The 15,616-nt window shown below is 39.1% G+C and overlaps 4 protein-coding genes across 4 annotated transcripts; 2 read left to right on the forward strand and 2 right to left on the reverse strand.

The window, feature by feature from the left end:
• Positions 1-1,337: 1,337 nt before the first annotated feature.
• Positions 1,338-3,038, reverse strand: LOC114714076 (probable mannitol dehydrogenase). The gene is made up of 5 exons (XM_028898768.1): positions 2,935-3,038; positions 2,697-2,813; positions 2,068-2,581; positions 1,827-1,980; positions 1,338-1,728 (listed from the first exon to the last, which is right to left on the reverse strand). The coding sequence occupies exons 1-5, from the start codon at positions 3,036-3,038 to the stop codon at positions 1,514-1,516; spliced, it is 1,104 nt and encodes a 367-aa protein (XP_028754601.1). The 3' UTR covers positions 1,338-1,513.
• A 1,018-nt stretch (positions 3,039-4,056) lies between these two features.
• Positions 4,057-5,570, forward strand: LOC114714052 (probable mannitol dehydrogenase). Its single transcript, XM_028898744.1, has 5 exons — positions 4,057-4,160; positions 4,264-4,377; positions 4,497-5,010; positions 5,111-5,264; positions 5,353-5,570. Exons 1-5 carry the CDS (start codon positions 4,057-4,059, stop codon positions 5,568-5,570), a joined length of 1,104 nt encoding a protein of 367 aa, XP_028754577.1.
• A 1,040-nt stretch (positions 5,571-6,610) lies between these two features.
• LOC114714045 (probable mannitol dehydrogenase) lies at positions 6,611-9,324 on the reverse strand. The gene is made up of 5 exons (XM_028898740.1): positions 9,153-9,324; positions 8,762-8,875; positions 7,451-7,964; positions 7,198-7,351; positions 6,611-7,056 (listed from the first exon to the last, which is right to left on the reverse strand). The coding sequence occupies exons 1-5, from the start codon at positions 9,248-9,250 to the stop codon at positions 6,851-6,853; spliced, it is 1,086 nt and encodes a 361-aa protein (XP_028754573.1). The 5' UTR covers positions 9,251-9,324; the 3' UTR covers positions 6,611-6,850.
• Positions 9,325-13,595: 4,271 nt separating this feature from the next.
• LOC114714053 (uncharacterized) lies at positions 13,596-15,287 on the forward strand. The gene is made up of 2 exons (XM_028898745.1): positions 13,596-13,790; positions 13,887-15,287. Exons 1-2 carry the CDS (start codon positions 13,596-13,598, stop codon positions 15,285-15,287), a joined length of 1,596 nt encoding a protein of 531 aa, XP_028754578.1.
• Positions 15,288-15,616: the final 329 nt, after the last annotated feature.

The raw sequence follows: 15,616 nt of genomic DNA on the forward strand, positions 1-15,616 counted from the left end.
GATATGCATATTTTTCTTGCAGTTCGTATAATCTTCAATATCAACATATACTCCTCCGGTTCTTAATGCAAGATATAATTATTAAGTTGATTTTAATTCTAAATGTAAGATCTATTTCTCATGTTTTTTATTTTTTTCTAAATTACCCCTATTGATACTCATTCAACCATAATAAAGTAAGTGAGGGAGAGAGGATATTAAGAAAGATGATTATGGTATTTTTAAAAATATATATTATATTTCTTATAATTAACTAATTTACTTAACTTTCTTAATCTAATCAAATTAGTTAAATACTCTTCCGGTCCTTAATATAAGACCCATTTAACTAATTTGATTAGATTAAAGGAGTTGGGTAAGTTAGTTAATTATAAGAAATGTGACACGTTTTTCCTAAAATACCATAATAATTTATCTTAATACCCCTATTCCTTTTCTACTTGATTATGGTTGAAGGAATATCCATAGAGGTAATTTAGAGAAAATCGATAAATATGAGAAATGAGTCTTATATTTAGGATTAAAATCAACTCAATAATTAGGTCATATATTAAGGATCAGAGGAGTACATCTTACATTATAGAGTGGAGGAGTACTAGTAGAAGTGGTATTCCTTGTTGCATATCATAAAAAAAGGGATACCGTTCATAAATTATAAGTAAAAGCAAAGGTAAAATATCGCCCAGTGCACTGCGGACGCCATAAATTATAATTATGTATAAATTCGAGACAGAGAGGACAAAACCCTTTGCACGTCCCTTTGCCTCCTAAGCCCCAAAACATTGAAGGCCCAAAGTGCTTCAATGGGATGGATTTAACGCCAACCACTTCAGCCTTCCGGAGTTAAGATGGGCCAGAAATGGCGGATGATGGGCCCCACGTATTTTTCCCCCTTTAATGTTCACGGTTGTAACTGGACCGCGCCACAGACTCCAAAAAAAAAAAATTTATGTATGTCATAAAAAAAGATTATTTAACTTTCAGCTTAATTTATTAGTATTTAAGAATATTCTGTCAGTACTTAGAAGAATGAAAAAGAACTTTATAAAATTAAAAAATTAAAATAAAATATCATATAAGCTTAAAGGATCAAGATTGCAAGCCGTGTTACCTTTGTTGTTTGCAGTGTATTTAGAAATAAAAATATCCGACGACAAATAGTATTGTCAGAAAAAAAAACAACTAATATAAATAATTAAGAAATAATATCACACTTTATAAAACTGGTACAGCCTCATTATTTAAAACATCACAAATACAGCAATATATTATGGATATTAAAATACAGCCATGCAACTTTGGCCCAAAAAAAAAACAGAAAAATACAGCCATGCAACCACACTCAGTCACAGAAACAAGAGTTGAAGCATCAGATGCTCTCTAACAGGAGAGTAACAGAAAGAAATGATAAAACACAACATTTGTGTCTCTCTTATTAAATGAAATCCAACGTTGGAATCGATTTTTCTTCGCAAGTGCTTGGATAGAGAAGATTTTGTTTCTCTGTCAATTTCTAGGCAGCGAGAGAGAGCTTATGAAGAGTGTTGGCCACATCAATCACAAAACGATACTTGACATCGTTTTTGGCAACTCGTTCTAAAGCAGTGTTCACGTAATCCATAGGAATAACTTCAATATCTGCTGTGATATTATGCTTCGCTGCTAAATCTATCATCTCTTGGGTCTCTTCCATTCCTCCAGCAGCACTTCCAGCAACCATCTTCCTCCCTGTATACATATACATATATACAATCATCTTCATCAAAGTCTTGAAAAATTTATAAGGAATTAACTAAGATAGATGTATGAGAGATGAAATTAATTACCCATCCTCAAAGGCCTAGCGGGTAACTCAGGAGGAGTTTTTGATACCCCAACTGTGATCAATCTTCCTCCTGTCTTCAACAACTCAACCAATGGGTAAAGAGAGTGAGGTCCTGCAACTGTATCAATAATCCCGTCCAACGTATCCTTCCCCTCCTATATATATTCAACAACCAATTCATTTGACGACTATAATTCAGGTTGACGAACTTATTATAAAGCAACGAATTGAACTGTGATTACCTGCAATTGCTTCGGATCGTTACTGAGCAAGAAAGAGTCAGCTCCAAGCCTTTCCAAGGCTTCCTTCTTCTTTCCAGGAGAAGTACTTATTACTGTCACCTTCATGTTCAGGGCCTTGGCAAACTTGACGGCCACGTGGCCGAGTCCACCCAACCCGACCACACCCAGATGCTGACCCGGATGACACAGTCCATGGAACTTCATCGGGCTATAAACTGTGATTCCGGCGCACAACAGCGGAGCTGCACCATCGAGCGGCAAGCCATTTGGGATTTTGATGGCAAAATGCTCATCAACCACTGTTTTATCAGAATATCCACCTTGAGTCATTGATCCATCATGGTCGTATGCATTATAGGTGAAAATGCTTTTGGGGCAGTAACTTTCCCAGCCCTGATCGCAGTTAGAGCAAGAGCGGCATGAACCACAGAATGGCCCCACGCCAGCAATATCACCAATTTTGAATTTCGTCACATTGCGGCCCACCTTTATCACTTCTCCGATAATCTCGTGCCTAAAGTGGTCCGATTCAGACTAATGAGTGTTAAGCTATGAGCTTATACATTTATAGTTGAATGTGAATGGTTTATTTGAAGGGGAAAGACTGATCAAGAGAACATATATATTACCCGGCAACCATGGGATACATGCTGTTTTGGCCCAGTTCATTCCTGAGCTGATGAACATCACCGTGGCAAATCCCACAATACAGGATTTTTAAGGTGACATCATGATCACCGTTTGCCCTGTATATCAATGAAGACAACAATGTTAAGTCTTGTGTATATAAAAACCGGATGTAGAGTTGCAGTAATTTGAGGCTTTTGTGTGTGTGTGTGTGTGTTGAGGAGAAGAAGAAGAAGATGCCTTCTGGAGAAGTGAAAAGGGGAGACAATTCCTGAGGAGTCTGTGGCAGCTAAGCCAAAGGCAGGTGTTTTCTCATTTTCTTGTGCTGAGATGGTGTTTGCCATATTGTTGGAATGGGTATATGTGGAGAAGTGTGATCTTTGGAGAATGTGACTATGGCAAACTGAAGAAGTTGAGAATATATTTATAGCGTATGATGAAGGAGACAGAGCGGAAACAGTAACGCAGTCTGGTTTGAAAGAACACAAGAATATTCAACTTCTTCTTCTTCTTTTTTGGTACCACAACTTCTTCTTTAAATACACATGTTAGTGTGTGCGGGAGTGAAAGTAAAATTTGGCAGTTACAAATTCACAATTAGTATGTTCGTAATAGATGACGAAAAATGGAGTATATAAAGCTAATCGCCTGCGTCACCAGTTTAATGTGCTCGTTTAATAGTCAGTTAAAAAAGCGTCTTATGTTGAAAAATCGTCATATTCATAATCTGCACTGAATCCGTCCTGCTTTTAAAGCCGCCTTGGGGACCGGTAACTATTTGTTGCATTAGAAGTCAGGTAGTGGCGGATCTAGCAGAGCGTGGCGAGGGATTGAACTTTCATGAGATTAAGCAGTCCACGAACAAAAAGAACAGAAGAATATTTAATTAATTTGGTTTGAAAGTGACAGGCTCGCATAAAGTTGTAGTGCAGTCTACGGAGAAGTAACGGAAGAATATTTATATCACCCTCCTCGTAACATTTGGAACGAATCGTTTGATTTCCTTTGACTTTTCTTTCTTCCTTTTTCTTTTTTGGGCCTGAGCATCGATCTTGGAACGGATGATGTCATCTATATATACTCATAACATCATCCAGTATGTCAGCATAGCATATAGCCTGTCCTCACCTCATTTAGAGGGAGCGTGAAAATGCCAAGTCTTTGTCAATTTGGTATTTTGTTCTTGTGAAAGCTGAAAGGTATGCAAGGAGGAAAAAAAATCTATAACTCGCGGGTAAAGACAGTACATAATATGTATATATAGGACTTTCATCAACACATCACTTCATTCCACAACGCAAGTATCTGTTTATCCAACCCCTAGATATAACCTATTTCACTCCGATACAGAAGAGCACTTCCATGTCGAACGTTATGGCTGCAGAAGAAAAGGGAAAAGTAGAGGCCTATGGATGGGCAGCTAGAGACGCCTCAGGAATCCTCTCACCCTTTCACTTTACTAGAAGGTAAGAGCATGTGTTCTTCAGATTGAATCGCCATCTTCGCCTATCAAAACCTTCATGCATGCATCAGTACTGAATAATTTTCTTGCTGCTCAACGAACAACAGGGCAAATGGCGAAAATGACATCACCGTCAAGATTCTCTATTGTGGGATTTGCCATAGCGACCTTCATTTTCTCAAGGATGACTTCGGCATGACCCTGTATCCTGTTGTTCCCGGGTACTCCACCAGCTCTCATATCCTTGCTACTTGTTCATTTTTGAGTTTTATATAACTATACTCCTTAATTTCTAATGTCTATATGCTGCATATTATCTCTTTCTTTGGTTCAAGTTCAGGCACGAGATCGTGGGCGAAGTGACAAAAGTGGGTCGTGGTGTCTCAAAATTTAGGGTGGGTGACATAGCTGGTGTGCCTGGCCTATGTGGCTCGTGTGGGTCGTGCTCTGAGTGCAACCAGGGTCTTGAAGTGTATTGCCCAAAAATGATATTAACCTTCAGTGCACGAGACCATGACGGATCAGTAACCCAAGGCGGCTACTCCGATAAGATTGTGGTGGACGAGCACTTTGCCGTGGTGATTCCAAGAACTCTGCCACTGGACGGAGCTGCCCCGTTGCTGTGTGCTGGAATCTCAGTATACAGCCCCATGACGAGCCATGGACTGGCTCGTCCTGGTTTGCATTTGGGCGTGGTAGGGCTTGGGGGGCTCGGCCACGTGGCAGTCAAGTTCGCCAAAGCTTTTGAAATGAAAGTGACGGTGATAAGTACTTCTCCCAGCAAGAAGAAGGAAGCATTGGAACGTCTTGGTGCCGATGCCTTCTTAATCAGCAAAGACCAACAACAATTGCAGGTAAAACTAATTAATATATCAAACAACTAGCCACGTCGATTAATTTATCAGCAATTAAAATGCATTATTTATATGTTTGGTTGGGGCTGTACGTATGTAGGATGCTGTGGGCACGATGGACGGAATAATCGACACAGTTTCGGGGCCTCACTCGATCTCGCCATTGATCGGTTTGCTGAAGACTCATGGAAAGTTGATTCTGGTGGGCGCACCATCGACGCCACTCGAGTTCTCGGCCATGTCTTTACTTATAGGTAAGTACAGTAGAAGGTTTAGGAAGAAGGTGTTTGATTAGAGTGAAAATAATGAATGAATGCAATTTGGTGACGTTTATGGATGTAGGGGGGAAGACAATTACAGGGAGCGCGGGAGGAGGGATGAAGGTGGTGCAAGAGATGGTGGATTTTGCAGCGAAGCACAGGATCAGTGCCGAAGTAGAGGTGATACCGATGGAGTATGTGAACACAGCCTTAGAGCGACTCGCAAACAATGATGTCAAGTACCGTTTCGTCCTCGACGTGGCAAATACCATCAACTCTCCCACCATGGCTGCACTTTGATGCACGCCACCATTGTTTTACTATACTTTTGTATAACAGTTTTAGAACTCAGGGCTTTGTTCTTCTATCTTGTATTCACCTAATAAACAACGTCATCCTTCATATTTTAGGGTTGTGTTTTTCTTGGCCTGAGGGGTTGTGTTGCCTTTCTGTATCTTTGACAACATCCTCTTCCACACGTCACGCCAACAGCGGGCAGAGGTTGGTGGGTCGGATTCGTTTAATTGCAAAATACTTGGAGAGGTTAAAAAGAATTAAATAAATTATTTTAAAATATTATTATTATTTTCAAACTGATTTGCCTATTTTATAAACCGATAATTAATATAATGATACACATAAATATTTTAAAAAGATTATGTAATATATGCCATAGTTAAATAATCTTTTAATTTTTTTAATTTTCTTAAATTAATCAACTATTTTTATATTAAGTACAAGAGATAATGGTAAGTAGTGAAGTGAGGGGGAAGGGAAGATTAATTATTAAATTAATTAAGGCAGCAGTTAATTGGACAGCCAACGCATGTAACTCTCTCTAGTCTGTAGTCTTTCCTAATAGCACTGTGAATTCAGCTTGCTGACTTCCTAGCCCGTCTCCCCATTTCAAATAAAAAAGTACAAGCCCGATTTCAGTGTTGGGCCGACCAATTTGATCGCCCATCTTGCTCATTCCATTACGGCCTTTTCTCAGGCTCTTTCTTGGGGCATATTAGTTATTATTATTACTACTCTATGAATAAATGGATTCTTTCTAAAATCTGGCATTTTGGGCTTTTGGCTCCAAGTGCTTGATCGGGGACAAGACTCGCATGTACATGGCGATGCAGACACCTGGACAGAAACCATCCATTCTTTCACGCTATTTCGGGGACCTTCTAGAGCTTCAGCGAAATTGATCGGAGCAGAAAGGGACAAGAAAGTCGGTTAGCACCGCTTATTCTCCGATCAAATTTTCTTCTTTTGGCCCCACAAAGACTTCCCTCTTTCTTTTCTATTCTAGAAAAAGGCCTTTTTCCATTTTACAGGGATTTAACTCATCGTTCAACTAGAACGTGGCGTTAATGGGAGAACTCTTGATAGCCAACATCATATATGGTTGTCCAATATACTGACCAACTACAAAATATTGCTACCCCGAATCCAGAATCACTCTAAACCACCGTAGCTAAACCACACAAATCAAATGGGCAGTATAGTAATGTCAAACCCAAAAATAACCCACTCTTAATTGCTCATACTCCCCTCCCTTTATTCACAGAAATCTGGATGGTGCAAAACTAGGCGCTTGGCTTCAGTGTTTCTCCAATGTTAATGACAAATCGATACTTGACATCTGCTTTCGCGAGACGCTCCATTGCCTTGTTCACATAGTCAATTGGAACCACCTCTATTTCTGGCTTAACATTGTGCTTAGCAGCAAAATCAACCATTTCTTGTGTCTCCTTCATTCCTCCAAAGGCACTCCCAGCCACCAACTTTCTCCCTGCACAGAAGTGACCAATAATACTGGTTAGAATCATGTTCCTATTTCAATCATGGACTGGCTTCTCCATGATGCTTATTAACATGAGGTTATTAACATAAGCCGCGTGAAAATCAGAAGATGGACTTTTCATGTGCATACCCAAAAGTAAAGGAAAGACTGGGAGTTCAAGAGGTTTCTCTGGGGCACCGACCATAACGAGTTTCCCGTGAGATTTCAACAGACCAATCAAAGGCAAGAGAGGATGGACAGCAGAAACAGTGTCAATGATACCATCAAAGGTACCCATTACAGCCTACATTAATCAGAATAATATTAGAAGCTGATCGTGACAAATTATCAGATGCAGGCACAACAATATATTCAAGCTAGAGAAACAAATTCTGACAGGTACCTGCATCTGATCTTGCTCCCGGCTGACCACAAAGGAGTCAGCTCCCAGATTTTTTAATGCTTCCTCCTTCTTATTAGGTGATGTACTTATTACTGTCACCTTAGCACCGAAGGCCTTGGCAAACTTCACAGCCAAATGGCCTAAACCACCAAGACCAACCACACCGATATGCAGACCAGGCTTGTCCAGTCCAAAATACTTCAAAGGACTATACACAGTGATCCCAGCACAAAGCAGAGGAGCGGCAGCATCAGGAGGAAGGCTGTCTGGAATGCGAACCACAAAGTGCTCATCTGCAACCATCGAGTCAGAGTAGCCTCCATATGTGATGGTATCATCCACATACTTGGCGGCATATGTGAGGATCATTTTTGGGCAGTAATTTTCAAGATTTTCAGTACAGCTTTGGCATGAGCCGCATGAACCAACCATGCATCCCACACCTACCCTGTCCCCAACTTTGAACTTCTCAACCTTGCTTCCCACCTCTGTTACTTCACCAACAATTTCATGCCTGAATTTGATAGACAAGTAAGAATCATATGCCGCTATTATCAACCAGTACACTAGGGATGGAGATTGCACAAATCATCAGAATCTTTTAAAGCAGTATCAAGCCCAGAAAAGATGATAAAATGAAGCAAATCAATAATCACATCAATAGAGTAAAATAACAGTGATTGCCGATCTAGTTTTATAATATATCGATTGACAATTAACCTCTATATACCTCCAACGCATCTTTAACAACTTTATAACGACAGATAAAGCACATCAGTGACCAAACTACAGGACTTAAATAGAGTATTCAGATCCTCATTGAGACAGCATTTTCTAATAAGAAAACAGAACTTTTTGCGAAACAGAGCTGTCCCGATTCCCTGCTAGCATCGAAACAGTAATTTTTTAAAAAAAATTAACCCCAAAACAAAATATTACCAAGGCTGACTATGCCACAATATCAGTCATGTTTGTCGATGAAAGATTTTGGCAAGACTCGATACAGCAAGCCTTGCATATGTCAGATTCATAACCTGTGCCAGCGCTATTTTCTTGATTCTCAATGAAGAGGATGGAAGACGCAAAGAATTCCTTACCGACTTCTCCGGTCAAATTTGTTTATAAATTATTCTTTTGTTGGCGACCAGACAATATCCAATCAAACTAATTACATTAAAATATAGTCCGTCATCTTTTTTAGCTATTAAAATAATCAAAAATGCATGGAAAGCAAATCATAACTATATAGGACCACAACCATAAGCCGCAACAACACTTAAAAAAATAATTCCGACGCGGGCCGAAAGATACCCGGGTACAAGTGGATAGATGGAATTGCCCCACTCGTTCTTTATCATGTGGAGATCCGAGTGGCAAATCCCGCAGTACAACACTTTGAACCTCACATCTTTCTCTCCTGTTTCCCTGCAAAAACAATCCGGTACCCGATTTATATTAATCAGAAAACCAGCGAGGTACATTTTATATTTAACATCCATGACAAGAGCCAACGGTCCCTAATTTTCAAAGGATCTGGTCCATCTTGATCTTATATCGTCCAAAAGAGGGGGAAATGAAAGATATGAAGAATCCTTGTAAGAGCACCCATATTCTACAGAAACCAAAAGAATCAAGAGGAATGCGCCATGGAATGACTAGAATGCAAATACAGGAAAGCGAGGGAGAAAAGGAGGCCAGGAACCTTCTAGAGAACTTGAAGGGAGAGAGAACCCCGGACGTATCCCGAGCAGCCCATCCAAAAGCCTTCCGTGGATGCTCCGTCTCCGGCTGTGCAGCCATTTGAATCTGGTGGAAGTGACTCACAAGAAAATGGAATGTAAGAATGGAGGGACTGAGCACAAATGATGCAGAGAGCGCAGTACGTTTCGCAAGAGAGCCGGGATGCATCCACGTTTTATAAGGTCTCGCCTTCCAGGTGATTCCTGAACGTGGAAAGCACGCGAGTGCGCGTCCGTCACGGTATTAAAAATGAGAGTCTAATTACAAAATCCCTTATAATTCATTTTTACATGTTAAGAATATATTACTATGCCCATCTTTAATATTAAAAATTAGTTGATTATTTTGAGTAGATTAAAAAAATTAATTAAGTTTAATAAATATGTATTTTTTTAAAAATATCCTTACTAATCAAGCATATTAGTAAGAATTACTATTATTATAATGACTATCTTAAAAAAATAGATAAATACAAAAACAAAATAAATTGGGGTCTTATATTTAAGACAAATAAAAATTAAAAGAGCTCTTATATTAAAAATTAGATGTAGTAAAATGATACATCATATTTTTTAAATTTATCCTTATTAAATTTCTTCTATCTTTATTTTTACAAATTAAAAATTAAAAATATCATTACATACCTCTCGAATGATCGAATTATATTTAGATGTCAAAGATTTTTAACTTTCACAGGAAAATCATCATTTGAAACAAATGGATTATGCAGGTGAAGAAGTACCCCTTCTGATCCTTTTTATCAGATTCTTTTGATTAAGTTATGCGGTTAGTAAAAAAAAGCCCCTTCTAGTCCTTTTTAGTTTTTATAAGATTCTTTTAGTTAAATACAATAAATATGTAAAAATTTAACCTCTTTTAAGTGTATTCTTATTTAATAAAAAACAAATAAAAGAGAAAAATACAAGTAAAAAGATAAAAATATAGAATAGGAGAGAACGTGGCATCCAAAAAAGATGAGGAGAGATAATAAAAAATTAATTAGGGACAAAATGATAAAAATATACTCCTCCGGTCCTTAATATAGGACCCAATTGTTGAGTTGGTTTTGGTCCTAAATATAAGACCCATTTATCATATTTATCAATTTTCTCTAAATTACTCCTATAGATAGTCCCTCAACTATAATCAAGTAAAAGAAGGAAAGGAGGTATTAAGAAAGATGATTATGGTGTTTTAGGAAAGATGTGTTACATTTTTTATAATTAACTATCTTATCTAACTTCCTTAATCTAATCAAATTAGTTAAATGGGTCTTATATTAAGAACCAGAGGAGTATTTAGTGTTCAAACACCTCTAAACAACATCTTCTAAAAAAATCAAATTAATTCAAAATTTGGATTCTTATAAAAAATGCTCATAGGATCTTATTACAATAATCACAGGAAGGAATACTTTATATTTGGAGGGGGGGGAGGCTTCAGTACTGAATGTCCGGTTCAAACTAGGGGTCATAATTTTGCGTATTCACATGAAATTGTGGCAAAAAAAAGAGAGAGATGAAATTGTGGGAACAGAAATAAATTCAATATTTCAAGTTGGTTTTTGCATGGAAGGCGGGTGGGCGGGCTCAAATTCGGGAGAAATCATTTTCAGTGCAAATATTTTAAAACGAGGATATTTTATTTTTTTGGCATATGGAAAACATTAATAAGTAGCTCCAAAAAACAAAAGACCAGAATAAATTGGGTGATTAAGGGAGATAGAAACACCATTTTTTTTTCCATAATTTGGTTAAAAGGAGGTGTTCCTGTTTCACATTTACAAAATTAAAGACTGAGGACGGTGAATGGATTCAGGGGGTTGATGAGATTAAAAGATTCACAGTTTCATATTTCAAAAGAATTTATTCGTGTGAGGGGGAATTGTCAAAGGAAGAAATCCTGTCTTATTTGGGCAACCTACCCATCCCACAATTAACACTATCACACAAGGTTTTGTTGATGCAACATATTTCAGATGAATAAATTGATCTAGCTATTTGACAAATGAATTCAGATAGAGCTCCTGGTTTTGATGGTTTCAATGCTAGATTTTTCCAAAGCTTTTGGGGTGAGATTGGAAGGGATGTAAGGAATATGGTTAGGAGTTTTTTCCAGACTGGTTCCTTTCCTCGGGCTTTGGGAACAACTTATATTGCTTTAATTCCAAAAACAAATTCACTCCAATCCTTAGAGGATTTCCGTCCAAGCAGTCTGTGTAGCGTGTTATACAAAATTCTGGCAAAGACTTTATGTAACAGGCTCCAGTTGATTTTGGATGATCTTATTTCTCCTTTTCAAAATGCTTTTATTAAGGGTAGACTTGTAAATGATAATATTTTGGTGGTTTCAGAAGCCGTTGCTAAACTTAAATCTTTGGGAAGAAATAAAAAGGGTTGGTGTGCCATTAAACTTGATATTCGGAAAGCATATGATAGTATGTCGTGGAATTTCATTTATGCTTTGTTAATGCACATGGGTTTCCCTTCAATGTGGAAAAAAAATATTGATGTGTTGTATCTCTTCAGTGACTTATCAAGTTTTGGTTAATGGTTCTTTGTCTACCTCTTTTGTGCCTTCTTGTGGGCTGCGTTAAGTGATCCACTTTCGTCATATTTGTTCATTCTAGGGGCCAATGTACTTTCAGCTATGATCTCGTTGGAAGAGAGTCGAGGATTATGGAAGGGGTTGACTATTTGTAAAGGTTCTCTGCCTCTAACTCATGTGATGTATGCGGATGATACTATACTATTTGCACCAGCTGAAGAGGCTTCTTTTCAAGGGGTTGCTCAAGTAATCCAACATTACTAGATAATTACAGGGCAGAAAATAAATAAGAGAAAGTTTTGTTTAATGTTTAGTCCTAATGTTTCTTACAATATGAAAGATAGATTATCTAAGGTGCTTGGAATGAAATTCCATTCTTCTATTGGTAAGTACCTGGGAGTTTATATTGATCTTGGCTGTGATAGAAAGCATCTTTGGAAAGAGATTGTTGACAGAATAGACAACAAACTTCTAGCAAGGAAGGCAGCTTCACTCTCTCAAGTAGCTCAGATTACTTTGATTAAATCTGTTTTGTCTTATCCCTTATTTATTGGTTGTTTGTACATAACCTGCCAAAATCAGTTTGTCACAAGCTTGATATGAAATTTGCATATTTCTTTTGGGGTATAGGGGCCAATGGTAAAAAGATGCATATGATATCATGGGAAAGGATCTATGCCCCAAGTAAGGAAGGGAGGCTTGGAATTCGAAAGATCGAACCATTTAATCAAGTTTTACTGGCCAAAATGGTGGCTAGACTATTTAAGATTTCAGGAAATTCTTTTCTAGCACAAGTAGTTAAACCAAAGTATGTTTCCGTTTTAGGTGATGGTATTATTATTAACCATGCTCTAGAGTCCCCTATTTGGAAAGGAATGAAAACTACAACGCATTTGGTCACAGATAGATTACAATAGCAGGTTGGCAATGGGAAGTCTATTAGCTTGTTTAGCAGCCTATGGTGGCCAATGCAGATGATCTCTCCAGTCTCCTTATCAACTGTGGGAGATCTTATTCTGCAAAATGTTTCTTAGGATTTTTCCTTATTAACGTTACTGTATTCTCCTGAAGTATCTCATCAGATCTCCTCTACTCCGGTATCTATTTGTGATCAACCAAATGTTTTGGTTTGGCTTGGTAATACAGAGGGTAGGTATACCATGGCTGACAGTTATAAGTTAAGTTTACAGAATGGTCCCTCCTCTGTTTGTTTTAACGGGCCTCTCAAGACATTGTTGAACAAATTGCCTCTCCTTCCTAGGATAAAGTTATTTGGCTGGAAGTTTTGGTCAGAAGCATTGCTAGTTAAATGGTTGCTTGTCCAACAAAATGTGGGCATTGATTCGGAGTGTGTTTTTTGTGGAGAAGTAGAAAATATTGAGCATATTTTTTTCAAATGTCAATGGGCAAGGGCGGTCAGACATTTGGATGAGTAAAAAGTTGCGATTAGGGAGCTCTAAAGTGGGTTTTGACTTTCTCTCTCTTGGGAAAAGTGCAACAAAGCTTCACCATGGCAAATACTGGGCATCGGAAGGTCCCACCGGACCGACCAAAGCCTGACGAACACGAAGATAGGAAGAAAAAAATGAAGATAACCGATCCTCTAAACGAGATTATGGATGATCAGATGAGTGATCAGGATGAAAATGTGTATGGCAAAGAGCAATCACCAACTGAAGAAAGGGAAGAACCAAAGAAGACCAACCCTCCTCCAAAGTTCTCGTCATATCGAGCCTCGCTTATGGGGTTCAATGGAGTTGCACACAGGGATAGTCCTATGGAGGAGGATGACCTGTTTAATGCTGATAAGGAGATGTTCTAGAAAATACCAGAGGAGACCGAGGAAGTGAAAAAGCTAATGGAAATCTACCCGGTGGTGCCGGTAATGCAAGAGGAGTTCAATGACTGGTGTGAACCTTGGAACTACGCTCTTATCCTAACGGTTCTAGGGCGAAGATTTAACCTATACTTCCTAAAGGATGAACTTAAAAGAATCTGGAGCCTTCAAGAGTACGACTTTGAAGTCATTGATCTCCCCAATAACTATTTCATTGTAAGATTCAAGAACGAAGAGTTTTGGCGACAGCACTATAAGAAGGTTCTCTGTGATGGTCCATGGGTTATTAAGTAGCATTGCATACTAGTGCAGTGCTGGTCACCATACTTCAATGCGTATCACAACCCATTGGGACGAGTAGCTACTTGGGTTCGAATTCTAGACATCCCCATACACTACTATAATAGTCACTATATCTCCAGGTCGGGTGACAGAATAGGGAGGACTCTGAAGGTTGATATGAAGACGCTGGATGACTTTCAAAATAAAAACTCGAAGATCGAGCGTGGAAAATATGCACAAATTTGTGTGGAGTTGAACCTCCAGAAAAAACTTGTGCCAAAGGTAATCTCTACTGGATCTGTTTTCAACGTGGAATATGAAGGCCTAGGATTGATCTGTTTTGCCTGTGGGAGGTTCGGACATAGACGAGAAGCTTGCCCTTACAAATGCAGTGCTGGTGCTCAGACCAGTGAAACAAATAGCGCACCACCGCCGGTGGTTGCACCTACCGGAACGCAGGATAGAACAACAGCCAAAACACCAAAAGCGACAGAGGATCAGTTTGGTCCTTGGATGATTAACCAGCAGGAAAACAAAGCTCGGTTTCCTAGGAAAGGAGAGCAGAAGAATAACCAGAGGGGCTATGCAGGGTTTGATGATAGTACAAAGAAAGATACAACTTTCGCCCAGAAATCTCGCTTTGCAGTGTTTGATGATCTAGAGGAGGAGATTGACGGAAGAATGGAAGTGATCTCGGGAAAACAAATAGAAACTGGTCAGAACAATGGACAAGGAAAAGCTCTGATGATACGCGAAAATGGAAAAGTACAACAGACTAGGGGCGATAGGGTAGGCTCATCCAAGTTTGAAGCAGGGAAGCTGAAAGGAATAAAGTCAAAAGTAGAATATCGGGCTATGGGGAAGGAAAACAGAAGGCCACAGCATAAGCCCAATAACGACATCAGCCCAGGTTTAAGGATTCCAAATGACCCAAAAAAGAATAGACCGGATATGATGTTGTTAGAAGATCCAAGCCAAGCCCAAGGTAGTAGCCGAAGCAATAATGGACCAGATAACGACCAGGGAACTTGGATCAATAACGAGAAGGCCATAGTGCTGGATCAAAGCGGTAACGCGAGGAGAAGGCTGAAAGGTCAGAGGGCTCATGTAGTAGTCCAGGGAGACATTAACACAATGGAAGTTGACACAGGTGTCAGGAAATCAGAGAAATCTCCAAGTTGTAGAGAAGTGCAATTGACTCCCAATCGAAACGCTCTCCTCCCCAGTGAATTGGAGTGTACGACACAAATGGAAGATAAGCATGGTACCCAACATAATCGTCACCCTAAACCTCCTGACCCGACGGGAATGGGGATAGAAGACTCCCAAGAACCAATGACCAACCACGAAATAGTGGGTACAGAGACCCAAGTGGAGGAGACCCAACAAGAGGCGATTGATGGACCTCGAAGGGAAGAATCTATTAATTAAGGTAGTTTCTGTTTCTTTTCCCCTCAAGTGTCCAATGATTGTTGCTTCCTGGAACTGTAGGGGAGCAGGTAGCCGTGCATTCCCTATCATAATAAAAGATATTGTGTCTAGATATAACATTGACATTCTATGCTTGCTGGAACCTCGAATCAGTGGACCCAAAGCACACAAGACATGTAGAAAGCTGGGTTTTAGTAATTGGATAAGAGTAGAAGCTAGTGGTTTTGCTGGCGGTATTTGGTTATTGTGGAATAAACAGGATTTTATGGTGGACTACACGGAATCAAACACACAACTGTTACACTGTAGAGTAAGAGACTCTAGAACCA

This window comes from Neltuma alba, unplaced genomic scaffold (assembly GCF_004799145.2).
Source record: "Neltuma alba isolate B1F8T4 unplaced genomic scaffold, ASM479914v2 tig00011485_pilon, whole genome shotgun sequence".
Classification (NCBI taxonomy): Eukaryota; Viridiplantae; Streptophyta; class Magnoliopsida; order Fabales; family Fabaceae; genus Neltuma; species Neltuma alba.